The 18,445-nt window shown below is 43.4% G+C and overlaps 1 protein-coding gene across 5 annotated transcripts in view; it reads left to right on the forward strand.

Moving 5' to 3' along the window:
• Positions 1 to 362: 362 nt before the first annotated feature.
• ST7L (suppression of tumorigenicity 7 like) overlaps positions 363 to 18,445 on the forward strand; it is a 92,574-nt gene continuing 74,491 nt past the window's right edge. The window contains exons 1-3 of one of the 5 annotated variants that reach the window (XM_008054843.1): positions 363 to 770; positions 2,778 to 2,860; positions 9,859 to 10,021. In XM_008054843.1, coding sequence (XP_008053034.1) covers positions 563 to 770; positions 2,778 to 2,860; positions 9,859 to 10,021 — 454 coding nt within the window. In that variant the 5' untranslated portion in view covers positions 363 to 562. Of the gene's footprint in view, positions 771 to 2,777; positions 2,861 to 9,858; positions 10,022 to 18,445 lie in introns of those variants that run through there. The other 4 variants (XM_008054845.2, XM_008054844.1, XM_008054846.2 and 1 more) reach the window with 4 other exon arrangements.

An 18,445-nucleotide genomic window follows, 5' to 3' on the forward strand; every position in this document is an offset into this window, starting at 1 on the left:
CCGGAAGTCGGCTTTGCCGCCAGGGATCTTTCAGTCTAACGTTTCTCACGGAGCTACGTTCGTTTCCTTGTTCGGGTCCCGGGCGCCGGCAGCGTGTTTCTACAATTCTCGGCGCCCGGGATCCATCCGATCAAATAGCAATCGGCCCTCCAAGTTTCCCTGGTACCAGGGATCTCCAGGGCAGCCGAGTCCAAAGCGCTAAGAGCTGCTCGGACCCCGGAATGAATGAATGACCGGTGGCCTTTCCAGCCACGGGGGGGTGGGAGAGGAGGGTGACCCTCGTCTGGTCAGAAGCAGTCACACTTCACTCTGGGGTCCCATCTCAGTCCATCCCCTCCAGAACAGGCGCCCCCACGCGCCCCTTCCCTGCCCCGCGAAGGAATGGGGAGCCGCGATCTCGGGACGCGCTCCTCCACCTTCCGGATCCCCTCGGTCCCCGCTCCGCAGGACTCTCGGCCTTCCCGGAGGCCAACTTCAGGTCCGCCACTATCCCAGGATTCCCGACTCCCGGCTTCCTGCCCTCCTTCCGCTCGCAGCGCCCGGCGGCTGCGGGAGCGGCAAGATGGCGGACCGCGGCTGCTTGAGCGAGGCCGTGGCGGCTGCGGCCTCTCCTCCGGTTCCTGCTCCCGGCCCGAGCCCGCCGCCGGACTGGAGGGGGCGGCTGCGGGCCGGGCTGGCGGAGGCTGGGCCCTCGCTGTGGCTCGTGGCGGGGCTGGGGCTGCTTTACGCTCTGAGGGTCCCTCTGAGGCTGTGTGAGAACCTGGCGGCGGGTGAGAGGACCGGACCTCCCGAGGAGGGGCGGGGAGAGGGTGCGGGAGAGGTGCCGGGGCCGAAGGCCAAAGGGCAGGGGATTCCCGTGAGCACGGAAGGCCTCGGAAGGGTGGGTGTTCCTCGACCCAGCGGGTTCTCTTTCCCTTGGGCTGCAAGCCCGCAGCTGATGGTCAAGCCACAGCAGCAGCCCTGGGCTCCCCCCGGGAGCGCTTAAGATCCGCCCCCTCTCTCTGTCGTGTCCTTGTTTATCCGAGGGAGAAAAAAAAAAAAATCACTTGACCAGCTGTGAGCTTTAGGTGGTAGGACGGAAGAGAGTATTGTCGGATTTGGATACAGAATTTATATACGCCCGGCCATTGGTTAGGGGCCCTTGAAAATCATTCCTTTACGTCTTCTGCCACTCAGCTAGAGGATCCCACACCAGACAGCAAAGATGAGCACATCTGTAATCCAAAAATTTGGGGGAAAAAAAAAAAGGCCATGATCTTAGTCGACCATTCTCTTGTTTTAAAATTGTTCTGTTAAGAAAGAGTTCTTAGCCGGGCTCGGTGGCTCAGCCTGTAATCCCGCGCCTTTGGGAGGCTGAGGTGAGTGGATTGCCTGAGCCCGCGGGTTCGAGACCCGCCTGGGCAGCGAGACCTCATCTCTACAATAAATCAAAAGTCAGCCAGGCGTGGTAGCACATGCCTGTAATTCTGGCTACTCGGAAGGCTGAGGCGGAAGGGTCGCCGGAGCCCAGCAGGTCGAGGCTGCGGTGGCCGGGAGCGGCCACTGCACTCCAGTCTGGGCGACAGAGTGAGACGCCAACTGAAAAAACAAACAAACAAACAAGAAAGAGTTCTTGTGATATTTTGGTCTATTCTTTTAGGCTTCTTCTTGAGCAATAGAACAGAACATTGCAGGAAGTAAAGAGAAAGGGCCACAAACAGCAGTGGTTTTTGTTGGTTTTTCAGCATCTGTAGAGCGTTTGCTGTGTAGCCTGTGTTAAGGATACAAAGAGGCGTGAGATGTTTCCAGTGGATTCTGCAAATACTGTACTGTTCTTTAGTTGTAGACAGGACCAATTGAATGAGGCCCAGGTCCTCTCACCGTGTCATTTCTCTCAAGCTCTTAGCAGCGACCTTAGAACAAGATGGGAGCATTTCTGTTATATGGTGACTTTGATTATCCGTGCAGTGATGGGTTTTTCTGTAGCAAAAGAAGGCGGATGTCTCCTTTCTTGTAATATGAGATGACATGAAAGACTGTGAGATAATGTTCCAAAATATTTTGGATTTTTTAAGAGAATGGGTACGACGTAAATTCAGATATAACTAGCATACTAAAGCAGACTGAAGAGCTAGTTTGGTGTTTCTGTAACAGGTAAATGAAGTACTTAATGGTGGTTTGAATGCTCAGTAAAATGTTATTCATTGGTTTATCATTTATTTTTTTACATATTAACCAGATGCAACATTTAGATGAGAATAGTTGACGATTACAGATTTTTATTTCTTTCTAAAACCCTAATTATTTATGAGACAGTTATTTGAAGTGAAGAACTGAGCAAGATTTCAGCAAGTCAGCTTCAGAGAGCTCTGTTGCTTTTGTCTTTGAGCTGTTTTTGCCTCTCTAGCTGATTTACCAAATACATACACTGTTTCCTTCCCTGTAAATTGAGTTGCTGGTTTTGTATCTCAATGAAGTAATCAGGGAGTAGTTTTAAAGCTCCTTTCTAAAGGCATGTTTGTTTAGCTTCTTATTTTTGTAGATTTGCAGAAGTTCTTATCCAAATTTTGACTTATAAGCACTTTAGTTTTATTCTCAAAAGCAATCTGAATTTTCTTATTTTGATTTGCTGCTAATATAATTAATATATTTGTGTATATTATATGTAAAATTGCAGTTTCCTGAAATGAATTTCATACTACTTGTGTGCCTCCACTCATAAAGACACCTGCATATTTGTAACTTAAGTACAAATAAATTTGCCTTTCTTTAACTTTGATTTGTTTTTATTTTGACAGTGGCAGTATTTTTAAATTCACTGACACCCAAATTCTATGTGGCACTTACAGGGACATCTTCTTTAATATCAGGACTAATATTTGTAAGTAGCTTCCATTTTCATTCTTAATGTTTTAGTATTTATCAAGAGATCCTTTATATGGTTACAATAATTATAAATTATAATTATTTATGAATCAGCATTTTAAAAATGTTTTCAGTATTTGAAAAAAGAGTTACCTATTCAAACAAGTTTGGAGACCACTGCATCTCCTTTTAGAGACTGTATTTGTATATTAAAGACTTCTATAATATAGTGGGGGAAGGGCTGGGGCTTGGTGGATTTGAAATTAAATGCCTATAGGACCCATGTTGCTAACAAAAATAAGTATAATGGACAAAGTTCCTTTGAGGACTGGAAAATTTAGACAGTGCACGCTCCTTCTAAAAGGGATTATTGCAGATCTTTCAATTTTTCAAGTGATTTTACAAGAACCTGAATACACAGATTTTATATCAAATTTCCCAATTAAAAAATAAATGTCTGGACACAGTGGCTCAAGCCTGTAATTCCAACACTTTGGGAGGGTGAGGTGAGAGGATTGGCTGAGCCTAGGGTTTAAGACCTGCCAGGGCAACTTGATGAGACTTCGTCTCTACAACCAATCAAAAAATTAGCTGGGTGTGGTGGCACGCCTGTAGTTCCAGCTACTTGGAAGGCTGAGGTGGAAGGATCAACTGAGCCCAGCAGGTCGAGGCTGCGGTGGCTGTGAGCGTGCCACTGCACTCTAGCCTGGCACACTCCCAGCTGTGGCTGATATAGTGGGAAAAGCATTGCGTTTGGAATCAGAAAATATGCTTGGGAATCTTGACTTGCCACTTATTAGCTGATAACTCGCGCAAGACACATAAACTATCTCAATAATAATTTCCTCATTTATAAAGAGGGGTATAGCCAGGTGCAGTGGCTCACGCCTGTAATCTCACCACTTTGGGAAATGGAAGAGAGAGGATTGCCTGTGTCCAAAGTTTTGAGACCAGTTTGGGCTGCAGTGAGACTCCCACTCAAAAAAAATAAATGAAATAAATAAGATGGAGTCTAACTGCTGCCTAGGATGGCTATTTACAGGTGGGATCATAGTGCACTAAGGCCTCAAACTCTTGGGCTCAGAAGAGCCTTCCTTCTCAGCCTCTCCAATACCCAACCCAATATTTTATTTTATTGTACTGTATTATATCGTATGGTTTGTATTGTATATTTTTTGAGTTGGAGTCTCATGGTGTCGCTCAGGCTGGAGTAAAGTGACTGCTCATGGTTGCTGCAGCCTCGACCTGCTCGACTCAGGCTATCCTTCTGCCTCAGCTTTCCAAATAGCTGGAACTACAGGCATGCATCACTACACCTGGCTAGGTTTTTGATTGATTGTAGGTGCGAGGTCATGCCAAGTTGGCCATGCTGGTCTTGAATCCTTGGGCTCAGGCAATCCTCTCGCCTCAGCCTCCCAAAGTGCTGGGATTACAGGTGTGAGCCACCGCACCTAGTACCATTATTTTAGCATTAGCAACATTGGGCAGACTAAAATGTATGTGTCTTGAATTCAGCCTATAGTTTTTCCAGGCCCAGCGTCCTCATCTGTAAACTGGGGATAATAGTAGTACCCAGTTTATGGGATTATGAGGACTAAATAAGATAACGTGTATAAAAGTTAGTAACATGGTAGCTGGCTCAGAGTGAACATTTAGCGAATTTTGGCTGTTATTATTCGGAGAAGTCCCACGATAAAGAAACCTGTTTAACTATAATACAACTTTTCCTTGAACAAGATATCATTTTTAACTTTAAAAATATTTTTAAATTTTATAATCCCCATTAACGTCCCTAAATCTGGTGTTTCCTAGTGTATACTTTGGAGAAATAGTGCTACAGATAAAAATCTTAAGAAGTTTTATGTCATGCGTGGCCAATGAATTTTTCTGTTCTTTTTTCTTATCTCTAGGTGGTGCTCTCCAGCTATAAAAAAATAGCATTTGGTGTATGGGACTTTTTTTTTTTAAATAGAGACTAACACGACTAGTTGGGTTAAAGTAAAATGCCAGACCAAAAAAAAGGATTTTCGTTTGGCTTTATTTTTATTTTATTTTTTATTTGTGGGTAGGAGTCTCACTCTGTTGCCCAGGCTGGAGTGCAGTGGCATGCTCATGGCCACCGCAGCCTCGACCTGCTGGGTTCAGGCAATCCTTCCGCCTCAGCCTTCCAAGCAGCTGGAACTGTAGGTGCACGTCACCACGCCCATCTAATTTTTTGATTTATTGTAGAGATGAGGTTGCCCAGGCTGGTGTCGAACCCCTGGATTCAGGCAATCCTCTCACCTCTACCTCCCAAAGTACTAGGATTACAAGTGTGAGCCACTGTGCCCAGCTTCATTTGACTTTAAAGAAAAAAAAGAAAAAAAAATGAAGAATTAAGAATAAAAACTATATGTTAATATAAGCCTCAGAATTTACTGATTTATAAAGCCTACTCACAGTTAAGCACATTTTAGCATATGTAATTGATAGCATGCAAAAACCTAAAAGCAGAAAATAAGCTGTCTCTAATAGGCGTAAGCCACTGCTCCCAGCTGTGGCTGATATAGTGGAAAAAGTATTGGGTTTGGAACCAGAAAATATGCTTGGGAATCTTGACTTGCCATTTATTAGCTGATAACTCGAACAAGTCACATAAACTATCTCAATAATAATTTCCTCATTTATAAAGAGGGGTATAGCCAGGTGCAGTGGCTCACGCCTGTAATCTCACCACTTTGGGAAATGGAGGAGAAAGGATTGCCTGTGTCCAAAGTTTTGAGACCAGCCTGAGCAATTTGGCAAGACCTCATCTATACAATAAGTCAAAAAATTAGCTGGGCACGGTGGCATGCACCTGTAGATCCAGCTACCTGGAAGACTGAGGTGAAAGATTGCCTGAACCTAGGAACTTGAAGCTGCAATAGCAATGAGCATACCACTGCTCTTCAGCCTGGGTGACAGAATGAATCTCCGACTCAAAAAAAAAAAGAAGGGATAACTTCCCCCTACATTCATATATATCATGTCACCTTTAAAATTTTTTTTGGTTGCTCTTTTAAAAACAATTTTAAATAAGCAAAATTTACTAGGTGCGGGGGCTCACGACTCTAATCTCAGCACTTTGAGAGGTGAAGGTGAGAGGATTGCCTGAACCCAGGAGTTCAAGACCAGCCTAGGAAACATGGCAAGACCTTGCCTCTACAATAAATCAAAAAATTAGCTGGGTGTGGTGGCACACTCCAGGAGTTTCAGCTACTTGGAAAACTGAGGTGGAAGGGTCACCTGAGCCCAGCAAGTTGAGGCTACGGTGGCTGTGAGTATGCCACTGCACTCTAGCCTGGGTGACAGTGAGACTCTGACTCAAAAAAAAAAAAAAAAGCAAAAATTAGGAAATTCAAATAACATTTTAAAGGTTAAAATGTGTCATTCTGGGATTTTTGCTGGGTTTTTATTAGCAAAGTTTGTTGTGTTTATAATTTCTTGTACCTCCTGGACTTATCAAACGTGTACACACAGGCTGGGCACACTGGCTTATGCCTGTAATCCCAACACTTTGTAAAACTGAGATTAGAGGATCATTTGAGGATAGGAGTTTGAGATCGGCCTGGGCAATATAGTGAGACCTTATCTCTACCAAAAAAAATTATTTTTAAATTAGCTTGGCATGGTGGCATGCACCTGTAATCCCAGCTACTCAGGAGGCTGAGGCAGGACGATCGCTTGAGCCCAGGAGTTGGAAGCTGCAGTGCAGTGATCCGTGATTGTGTCACTGCATTCTATCCTGGGCGACAGAGTGGAACTCTGCCTCAAAAAAAAAAAAGTTTGCATAGACATACATTTTCAAGAACATATGCAGTGATGTACACTTATGAAGCAGTCTAGTGTAATGGTTACAAGCTCTGAAATTAGCCAAACCTGAATAAGAATCCCAGCTCTGCCACTTAACAGTGATATGAACTAGAGCTTGTTATTTAAATTTGGAGTATGTGTTCTCACCTCTAAAATCAGCTGCTATAAGGATTAAATAACATAATACAGGTAGAAGACTTGGTATAATGCTTGGCTCATAGGAAACTTTTGATAAGAATCAGCAATTATTATTATGATTGTTTATTTGTGTTGACTTAGCTGGGCGCGGTAACTCATGCCTGTAATCCCAGCACTTTGGGAAGCTGAGGTGGGACAATCGCTTGAGCCCAGGAGTTCAAGACCAGCCTGGGCACCATAGTGACACCTAGTCTCTGTAAAAACAATTTTTTTAAAAAACATGCCTGTAGTCCCACCTACTCAGGAGACTGAGGTGGAAGGATTGCCTGAGCCCAGGAGGTCGAGACTGCAGTGAACGGTGATTGCACCACTGCACTCCAGCCTGGGCGACAGAGTGAGATCCTGACTCACACACAAAAAAAAGGTTGACTTAAAAGTTGAAAAAGGATGGGTGCAGTGGCTCACGCCTGTAATCTCAGCACTTTAGGCTGTGGAGGCAAGAGGATTGCCTAAATCCAGGGGTTTGAGACCAGCCTGGGCAACATGATGAGACCTTGTCTCTAAATAAATCAAAAAATTAGCCAGGCATGATGGCATGCGCCTGTTGTTCCAGCTTCTTGGAAGACTGAGGCGGAAGGATCGCCTGAGCCCAGCAGGTTGAAGCTACAGTGACCGTCAGTGTTCCACTGCACTCCGGTCTGGGTGACAGAGTGAGACTCCCAACTCAAAAAAAAAAGATGTTGAGGAAGGGCCAGGTGCCATGCCTTGCGCCGATAATCCGAGCACTTTGGGAGGCCAAGGTGAGAGAATGGCTTAAACCCAGGAGTTCAAGACCAGCCTGGGCAGCATAGCAAGTCCTCTTCGAAAAAAAAAAATATCCAGGCTTGGTGGTGTGCTCCTATAGTCTCAGCTACTCAGGAAGCTGAGGCAAGAGGATCACTTATCCCAGGAGGTCAAGGCTGTGGTGAGCCATGATTTTGCCACTGAACTCCAGCCTGGGCAACCGAGCGAGACTGACTGAAAAAAAAAATGTTGAAAAAATCTCCAGCTTCATTCATAACAAACCACCTGCACTTCATATAGTGCCCTTATAATTATTGTCCTTGACAGTATTTATCTAATTTGTTGTTGTTGTTGTTGTTGTTGAGACGAGGTCTTACTAAGTTACCCAGGCTGATCTCAAACCCACGGGCTCAGGCAGTCCACTCAACTTGGCCTTCCAAAGTGCTGGGATTACAGGCTTAGTCACTGAGCCTGGCCTTTATCCAGTTTTTTAATCCAAGATACATCCAATATAAATCTTGTCTTTTCTGTCACATGAACTATTTGTTTGTGTAATTTCTTCTGGTTGTTTTAAAGAAGTTTCAGCCCACTTCTGACTAAAACATATGGTAGAAATCAAATCAGGGCCATATTTGGTGGTAATTAATTTCTTGCTGACTCAATTAGAGTGAGCAGAGAGTCCATTTCAGACTGAGCATAAAACACTAGTGGCATAATAGAAAAAAATGAGAGTGCCAGGCATGGTGGCTCATGCCTGTAATTCCAGCACTTTGGAAGGCAGATGTGAGAGGATTGCCTGAGTCCGGGGAGTTGAGACCAGCCTGGGTAATTTGGCAATACCTAGTCTCTACAATAAGTCAAAAAATTAGCCCGGCATGGTGGCATGTGCCTGTAGTTCCAGCTACTTGGAGGGCTGAGGTAGAAGGATTACCTGAGCCCAGCAGGTCGAGGCTGCAGTGGCCATGAGCATGCCACTGTACTCCAGCCTGGGTGATAGACACTGAGACTCCAACTCAAGAAAAAAAGGGGTAAAAAGATTACTCTGAAATGAAAACACAGGATCCAATGGAAGTGCATTAAACAGATACATATCTGTTTTGTTCTGTGGAATCGGAAACATTCCCCAAGGAAGTAAAATGTTAGCTGAAGCCCACAGGAGTCAGGCAGAGGGAGCTGGGAAGATTGTGGTGTCCACATAGGAAAATTTCTGCTAATTTGACCAGAGAGCTTCTTTTGATTACTTGTTTTATAACCATGGAAACTGACAGAAGGGAATATTCTGATTTTGAATTGGTTCAATATGGGAATCAACCTACGCTGATTGATATTAGTAATATTGCCAAATATTGGAGTAATACTTTTTGGTTCAAAGTACTTTGAAAGTGCTTTCTTATTCTTTTCTTTCTGAATCAGATGTCACTTTGTTGCCCAAGCTGGAGTGCAGTGGCACGATCGAAGCTCACTGTGACCTCTAGCTTCTGGGCTCAAGTGATCCTTCATCCTCAGCCTTCCAAGTAGCTGAAACTATAGGCGTGCACCACCATACCCAGCTAATTTGTCAAAATGTTTTTGTAGCATTGAGGACTCTCTGTATTGCCCAGGCTGGTCTCGAATTCCTGGACTCAAGTGATCCTCCCACCTCCACCTTCCAAAGCGTTGGGATTACAGGTGTGCGCCACTGCACCTGGCCACTTTCTTATAATTCTTGCTAATTATAGTAGATGAGAACACTGAAGCTCAGAGATGTTAGAGATTAAGTGACTTGTCCAAAGTACACAGCAAACAAATGACTGATTTGGGAGTTCAGGGTGGGCATTCCAGTCCTAGACTAGGGCTTAATCCACTATGCTGGTTGTTTTAAATTGGGCGGTCCCTTCAGGTTCCCTCCCACTGTGGGAGCTTTTCTGTCCTCTCAATAAATCCTGCTTTAAAAAAAAAAAACCCCAACTTTTTAATTATGCTACAGATAGAATACAATGACAATGTAATGTAACAGTTACTTATAGATTAAATGTCTTACTGTTTTTTAATACTTTATTATGTATGCATCATTTTGCTTACGCTTGTCTAAATTTTATGACAAAACTATAAAAAAGAAGCTTCACTTTTACACAGCATGTGCTATTGGTGAATCTTGTGTTTGTGGGTGGTTTTTTTGAAGGAGAATGCATTTAAAATGCTGAATTGAATAGGAACATCCTGAGCTCACATATCTGCTGATCAGTTGCATTTTAAGTGAAGAATGTTTTCTGTTTGTCATAGATATTTGAATGGTGGTACTTCCATAAGCATGGCACATCTTTTATTGAGCAAGTATCTATAAGCCATTTGCGACCTCTAATGGGAGGAACAGAGAACAGCATTTCAGAACCAGGTTCTACTTCCAGCAACAGAGAAAGTGAAACCAACAGACAGAATTTGTCAGGTGACTACATTTCTAATATGCTTTCAGAGCTGTATATTAAGATTGAGTTGGGCTGTGAGATATTGAAAGCTCAAAGCAACTTCGAGTTGCGTATGGCGGTTCATGGCTGTAATCTCAGCACTTTGGGAGGCTGCGGTTAGAAGATTGCTTCAGCCCAGGAATTCAAGACCAGCCTGGGCAACATAGCAAGACCTCATCTGTGGTTTGAATGTTTGGGTTCCACCCAAGATTCATATGTTAAAACCTAATCACCAATGTGATGGTGTTAGGAGTGGGGCCTTTGGGAGGTGATTAGGCTGTGAGGGCAGGAGCCTTATAAACATGACCCCAGAGAGCTGCTAGCCTCTTCTACCATGTGAGGATACAGCATTAAGGTGCCATCTGTGAAGCAGAAAGTGGGCCCTCACCAGAGACCAAATCTGCTCATACCTTTTTTTTTGAGTTGGAGTCTCACTCTGTCTCCCAGGCTAGAGTACAGTGGCACGCTCACTGCCACCGCAGCCTCTACCTGTTGGGTTCAGGTGATCCTTCCACCTTAGCCTTCCAAATAGCTGGAACTATAGGCACATGCCACCACACCTGGCTCACTTTTTAAAAAATTTATTATAGAGCTGAGGTCTCACCCAAGTTGCCCAGTCTGGTGTCAAACCTGTGGACTCAAGCAATCCTTTCACCTTGGCCTCTCAATGTGCTGGAATTGTAGGCGTGAGCCACCACGCCCGTCCTGCTCATAGCTTAATCATGGACTTCCCAGCCTCCAGAACTCCAGAGAGAGAATTATCCAGAGAGCTAATTTTCTGTTGTTTATAAGCTCTCAGTTTATGGTATTTTGATAGAAAGTCCAAATGAACGAAGAGACAGAAAGAACTTTGTCTTTAAAGTAGATATAGGTAGTTCGTGGCCAGCATGGAGAGCAGTAATTATCAGAGACCCAGACTCTGTTTGGTTAGCCTGCCGTCTTCAATGTCATGAACCTTACAGTCCAACATAGTTCTCTGCCTTCAGCCATCATATCCTCATTTCAATCTGCAGGAAAGAAAAAAGGCTAGGAGAAAGACGCATCTTCCCTCTACCCAACCCCACAGCAGCCAGCGACGCTTCTCAGAAGTGTTGCATACTATTTTGGGTTGCCTCCTACTGGTCAGACCTTTGTCATATGGCCGCTGTAAAGGAGGCTAGAAATTTCAATCATTTTCTCAGTGTATATGCCCAGCAAATAATCAGAAGATGTAAGTACTGATAAAGGAGAGAACAGAGACAATTAGCCATCTCTGCCAAGAGAACAAAGTAGGAAAATACTTTTCCTTTTTGGTATACTAAAAAGGCATCAGATTCTTTAGTTCTTCATGTGTGGAAATTCCATTGTTGTATTTCAGTTATAGACTGTTCTTCTATATGTATCCAGTAATAGAAAGTGAACATTATTAGTGATTGTAATTAGGAAAGTAATATTTTCTTTTTTTTCCCTTTATTTTAAAGATGGTGGGGTACAATTCAGAATTAGGTATACAAATGTTCATTATGCAGGCACCCTTGTTGATGAAGTATGCCCCTCCCTCCCCTGGCAGTTTCCCTCAACTACCAACCCCACACTCCCCTCCCGCGGCAGTTTTCCACTGCTGCCAATCCCTTTCTTATAGTATTATGATAATTGTTCAAGGTCCGCATATGAGTGAGAACATGTGGTACTCTGTTCATTGTTTCTGTGATAGATCACTGAGTATGATAGACTCTAAATCCATCCAAGTTTCTGCGAAGTCCATATGTTTATAGGAAAGTAAAATTTTCAAAGCCAAATAAAAATCCTATTTTTAGATTGTTGTTCCTTTCATTTGATATAAGTAATAATCATACAGTAATAATACATAATTCCATAAGATTCCTATAATGTCTCGTTTGTTCAATAAACCTAGCCACTAGAGTTATGTCAGTTTAGCAGAAGAATACTACCTTAGTGCAATTGTTGGCACTTTTTAGATATGGTCAGGTAAAGTACCTGAGGAAGTACAATTTAAGCAGAGTCCTGAAGTATGAGCTAGCATAGTGGGGTGAGGTTGGCAGCCATTCAAGAGAGCTAGAAGGAATATGATAATTTCCTCTTTTCCTTTCTCCCCCTTTCATAAAATAATTACAGAACTAAGAATAAGACTGATAAGACGAATATGGCCAGGTGTGGTAGCTCACACCTGCAATCCCAGCACTTTGGAAGGCTGAGGCAGGAGCATTGTTTGAGTCCAGAAGTCTGAACCCATCCTAGACAACATAGTGAAGCCTCGTCTCTACAAAAAAATTTTTTAAATTAGCTAGTTGTGGTGGTATGCGCCTGAGTCCTAGCTGCTCAGGGGACTGAGATGGGAGGATCACCTGAGCCCAAAAGTTCTAGGCTGCGGTGAGCTGTGATTGTGTCACTGAACTCCAGACTGGGCAACAAAGAAAAAAAAAAGATGAATATGATAATAGATCTGTCCTCCAAATCCTCAGAGTTCAGTATGTCTATAATTATAACAAGACTGGGATCGGTGGCTCAACCTGTAATCCCAGCACTTTGGGAGGCAGAGGTGAGTGGATTGCCTGAGCCTGCGGTTCAAAACCAATCCGGGTGACTTGGTGAGACCTCATCTCTACAATAAAATAAAAAATCAACCAGGCGCGGTAGCTTGCGCCTGTAGTTCCGGCTACTTGGAAGGCTGAGGCGGAAGGATTGCCGGAGCCCAGCAGGTCGATGTTGGGATGACTGTGAGCATGCCACTGCACTTCAGCCTGGGCAGTGGAGTGAGACCCCAGTCCCCCCAAAAAATTATGCTAATACATTATGTGAATTTATTCTCTGTTATAAGACCGAATGTACCATTCATAATGAGAGTGAAGATAGCCTTGAGAACATTCTAACTTGGCAGAGGATATATACACATAAATAAGTAGGCCAGGCACAGTGGCTAACACCTATAATCCTAGCACTTTGGGAGGCTGAGATGAGAGGATTGCCTGAGCCCGCAGGTTCGAGACCCACCAGGGCAACTTGGCGAGACCTCATCTCTACAATAAATCAAAAATCAGCCAGGCATGGGGTCATGTGCCTGTAGTTCCAGCTACTTGGAAGACTGAGGCAGAAGGATCACCAGAGCCCAGCAGGTCGAGGCTGCAGTGGCTGGGAGTGGCCACTGCACTCCAGTCTGGGCGACAGAGTGAGACTCCAACTCAAAAAAAAAAAGAATTATGGAGGGAGAACTGTGAAAGAAGTTAGTTTCATTTTGGACAGAGTGATTTCAGGGTGCTCTGGGCCATCAGAGGTGAAAATTTCTAGTGAAGTGTTAGAAATGTGGGTCTAGAATTTAAAAGAGAGTTTGAGGGTAGAAATATAAAATTGGCTCTCCCAGCATAACTATCTGTGGTAGGTAATGTTATAGAATGAGATGAAGTTACTCAGTGAAAGAAAGTCAAACAAGAGGAGACTTTAACTTACTTTTTTAATTTATTCATTTATTTATATATTTATTTATTTTTAGAGATAGGATCTTGCTCCGTTTCCCAGGCTGGAGTACAGTGGCGCAATCATAGCTCACTGCAGTCTAAAACTCCTTCCTCAGAGGGGTTACAGGCTGAGCCACTGAACCCAGCTCTTTTTTTTTTTTTTTTTTAAGTTGGAGTCTCACTCTGTTGCCCAGGCTGCTCATGGCCCTGCAGCCTCAACCTGCTGGCTTCTGCCTCAGCCTTTCCAAGTAGCTGGAAATACAGGCCTGCACCATCACATCCGACTAATTTTTTTTTATTTATTGTAGAGGTGAGGTCTCACCAAGTTGCCCAGGCTGGTCTCAAACCTGTGGGTTCAGGCAGTCCTCTCACCTCTGCCTCCCAAAGTGCTGAGATTATAGGTGTGAGCTACCGCATCCGGCCATCCCTCCTTAATTCTAAAATCTGTTAATGACTTCCCATTCCCAGCCTAGAAATCTTTGAGTTGTTTTAGTTTATGTCCCTTTTATATCTCCTTTCTTTTCCAGTTGACCGCAATTATATTATTTCCTCTTAAGACTTATCTTGACTCCATCCTACCTTCTTTTATTTCAATATTCATTGTCTTATATCCAGACTCTTTACACCTTTTCCCTAGACTCAACAGTCTGTCCGAACTGGTTTCCCTTCCTCCCATATTTCTTCTAGTGCATCCTCTCCCCTTAAAGTGGTTCTCAAATGTTTTGGACTCATGAATCCTTTACATTCTTAAAAAGTATTGAAGACCTCAAAGAGCCCTTGTTTATATATGAATTATAACCATCAAGATTTATTATATTAAAAATTAAAGCAGAAAATTTAAAAATATTTGTTCATTATTTTTAAAATACCAATAAGCTCATTATATGTTAACTTGTTGCTGTAGACTGAAAAGGAACTGTCTGCAAGCTAGAAAGAGGACCCTCACCAGAGCCCAACCATCTGTACCCCAGTCTTGGATTTCTGGCCCCTAGATTGTAAGACAATAACTCTGTTATTTAAGCCACTCAGTATACGATATTTTATTTTGGCAGCCCAAGCTGATTAACACAGATTTTGGTACCGAGAAATTCAATAATAACAAATACGTAAATATGTGAAAGAGATTTGAAACTGGGTAATGGGTTAAGGCTGAAAGAGTTTTGAGGTGCATACTAGAAATGTGGTTGTTAAAGACAATTCTAGTGAAGTCTCAGATGGAAATGAGGAACTAGGGGAAAGGTGACCCTTATATACAGTAGAAAATCACTTGGCTAAACTATATTCTAGCATTTTGTGAAGGTAGAATTTGAAAGCCGTGAGACTGAATATTTAGCTGAGAAGATTTTCTTAGCAAAGTGTTGAAGAACCACCTTGGTTTCTCCTGACTGCTGATAGTGACTTGTGAAAGGAAAAAGATGCACTGAAGAAGGAGTTGTTAAGCAACAAGGAACCAGGACTTGAAGGTTCAGAAGTTCTCAGCCTATCCATATTGTAAAACATTGAGAAAACTTGTTTTCGAAGAAGCGCCTAAGGGTGTGACTGAACAACCATTTGATATTATGTGTAGACCTCATGAACTTAATCAGTCCTCGCAGCAGAAACCAGGAATAGAGTTGGATTTAGACCAGCAAACACACTGCCAGTGTGAATTAAAAGGGACAGAGAAAGTGGGACAGAATAAAGGAAGGCTGTTAGACTTCTTGGATTCTAGAAGACAGGACCATAGAGCTGTTCAACTGCAAATGTGTACAGACTTCACAGAAAGGAAAGAATGACCAAACTCAGGGCTGCCACACCCAACACAGGCCCAGGGGCCGAGGTTGTTTCCTCCTGGGTTTCAAATGGTGGGGCTGCCTTTCCAGTTTCAGGGGTCAGGATGACTGCCCACTGCCTCAGGGGCCGGATCATCCTCACAGCTACATGGATTGGGGGCTGCCTCACAAAACCGTGGAGGTGACATTGCTGCCTCAGTGGGCCCAGAGGCTGAGGATCAAACCAGAAAGTTCTACTCAAGCTTCTTCTCTTTTCTCTCTCTCTCCATCCCTCCCCCCAACCCCCGACATCCCCCTCTTCCTCCCTTTTTTTTTTTTGAATCAGAACACTGCCACCACAGCCCTGACCTGCTGCGCTCAGGCGATTCTTCTGCCTCAACCTTCCAAGTAGCTGGAACCACAAGTGCATGCCATCACACCTGGCTAATTTTTTGATTGATTATAAAAGTGAGGTCTCACCAAGTTGCCCGGGGTGGTCTCAAACCCCTGTGCTCAGGCACTTCTCTTGCCTCCGCCTTCCAAAGTGCTGGGATTACAGGCCTGAGCACCTTGCCTGGCTTTTTTTTTTTTTTTTTTTTGAGACAGGATCTCACATTGTTGCTCAGACTGTCTTGACCTACTGGGCTCAGGCTATCTTCCTGCCTCAGCCTCTCAAGTAGCTGGGATTACAGATGTGCCACTGTATCTGGCATTCAAGCTTTCAGATCTTTTTTTTTTTCCCCGACTTATTGTAGAGACAGGGTCTCACCAAGTTGCCCAGGCTGGTCTCGAATCCCTGTGCTCAGACAGTCCTCTCGCCTCAGCCTCCCAAAGTGCTAGGATTACAGGCTTGAGCTACTGTGCCTGGCACAAGCTTTAAGATCTAATGAAATTTTTCCACTAGGTTTTGGACTTGATTGGGACCCATCACCCGTTCCTTCCTTTTGATTTCTCCCTTTTGGAAGAAGAATGTCTATCCTATGCTTGCCACCATTATAAAGTATATTAGAAGCACATAACTTGTCTGGTTCCACAGGTTCACATCTGGAGAGGAATTTAAGGATGAATCATAGCTTGTGTCTCACTTGTATCTGATTCAGATAACATTTGGATGAGACTTAGAACTTTAGATTTTAGAGTTGATACAGGAATAAGTTAAAACTTCTAGGGCTATTGGGTAGAATTAACATATTTGGTATGAAAGAAGGACATTAATTTTGGGGAGCTGAGAGATAGAATGCTATAGACCGAATTGTGTCCCCCAACATTTATATTTTGAATCCCTCATCCCCCACGTAATGATGTTGGAGATAGGGCTTAAGGAAGTGATTAAGGTTAAGTAAGGGTAGAAACCTGGTCTGATAGAATGGATACCCTCAGAAGAGATACCAGAGCTCGCGCTCTGATTGTTGTAAAAACACAAGAAAATGGCCATCTGCCAGCCAGGAAGAGAGCCTTCACCAGAACTCGACTGTCCTGGCAACCTGATCGCAGACTTCCAACCTCCAGAACTGTGAGGAAATAAATTTCTGTTGTTTCAACAAAAGACTATGGTGTTTTGTTAGACAAGCCCAAAGTGACAAATACATAATATTGTAAAAAATAGTTATATCTCCCACAATAAGAAAAAGTTGAGTCAGAAGATTGGCATTGTTTTATACGTGTTTAAATCTCTAATGTCAGCCGGGCTCAGTGGCTCAGCCTGTAATCCCGTACCTCTGGGAGGCTGAGGTGAGTGGATTGCCTGAGCCCGCGGGTTCGAGACCCACCTGGGCAGCGAGACCTCACCTCTACAATAAATCAAAAAGTCAGCCGGGCGTGGTAGCGCATTCCTGTAATTCCGGCTACATGGAAGGCTGAGGTGGAAGGATGGCCAGAGCCCAGCAGGTCGAGGCTGCGGTGGCCAGGAGCGGCCACTGCACTCCAGTCTGGGCGACTGAGTGAGGCTCCAACTCAAAAAAAAAAAAAAATCTCTAATGTCTAGCTTAATAGAAGACAACTTATTCTATCTGTTTCTATATTGTCTATTGTAATATGTTGTTTTGATTGAAGTATGAAAAAAAAATCCAATCTCACACAGATATGTAATTGAAAAATGGAGGAGTGTTTTAATAGCCTTCTCAGAAGGTTGTGGATATTCTTTTTTTACACTACACCAATACCTGCTAAGAGGTATTTTCTGAAGGTTTAGTTGCAGTGTGGAAGTCGAAATTTGCATGCTGTTACAATCCATTGGTATATCTTGCATTTTGAATGGATTTTTTACTTATGCATAATTTTGTGGCATTATACATTGTTTATTTGGAAAGTACTGTTCACTGAGTTATACATATCATAAATGTTGATACATTTTATTGCGTAATACAAAAAACCATATTTCTTTATGTCATAATCAATCTCAGAAAATTGCCAGGCTCATTGTAGCAGATACATGTTTTTCAAAATTCCGATATTTACTTGAAAGCTCAAATTTTATCACTGGCAACAAATGTTGCCTATGCTGGTCTTGAACTCCTGGATTTAAGTATCCTGCCTCACCCTCTCAAAGTGCTGGGATTACAGGTGTGAGCCACTGTGCCTGGCCTCTCTGTTTATTTTCTAACTTCATTTATAGGTCTCCTGCCTACCCCTTACCTTGTACTCTAGGTTAACCATGCTGTTAGTTTTTATGATTCTTCCTCTGCTTGGCATGTTTTTTATCTGGCAACCTTCTACTCATCCTTTAGTGGTTCAATATAAGTTCAAATGTCACCTCTTTCTAAAGCCTGTCTTGATTTCTTCAGAGCAAAATTAATCACTTCCTTCTTTTTTCTTTTCGAGTTGGAGTGTCACTTTGTCATGCAGTGCCATGCTCACGGTCACTGCAACCTTGACCTGCTGGGCTCATGCAATCGTTGTACCTTAGCCTTCTGTGTAACTGGAACTATAGGCGTGTGCCACCACGCCCAGCTAATTTTTTGATTTACAGTAGAAATAAGGTCTCAGACCCTTGGGCTCAGGCAGTCCTCTCACCTCTGCCTCCCAAAGTGCTGGGATTTCAGATATGAGCCACCGTGCCTGTCAACTTTCTTTTTTTTACTTAGAATAAAATGTATCTCTACGGTAGCACTTATCACATAGTTTAAACTCTTTTTTTTTTTTTTTTTTTGAGTTGGAATCTCACTCTGTTGCCCAGACTGGAATGCAATGGCTGCTCCCGGCC

The sequence above is a fragment of the Carlito syrichta genome, unplaced genomic scaffold, assembly GCF_000164805.1.
Source record: "Carlito syrichta isolate Samal-C Ts95f unplaced genomic scaffold, Tarsius_syrichta-2.0.1 Scaffold301545, whole genome shotgun sequence".
Taxonomy (NCBI): Eukaryota; Metazoa; Chordata; class Mammalia; order Primates; family Tarsiidae; genus Carlito; species Carlito syrichta.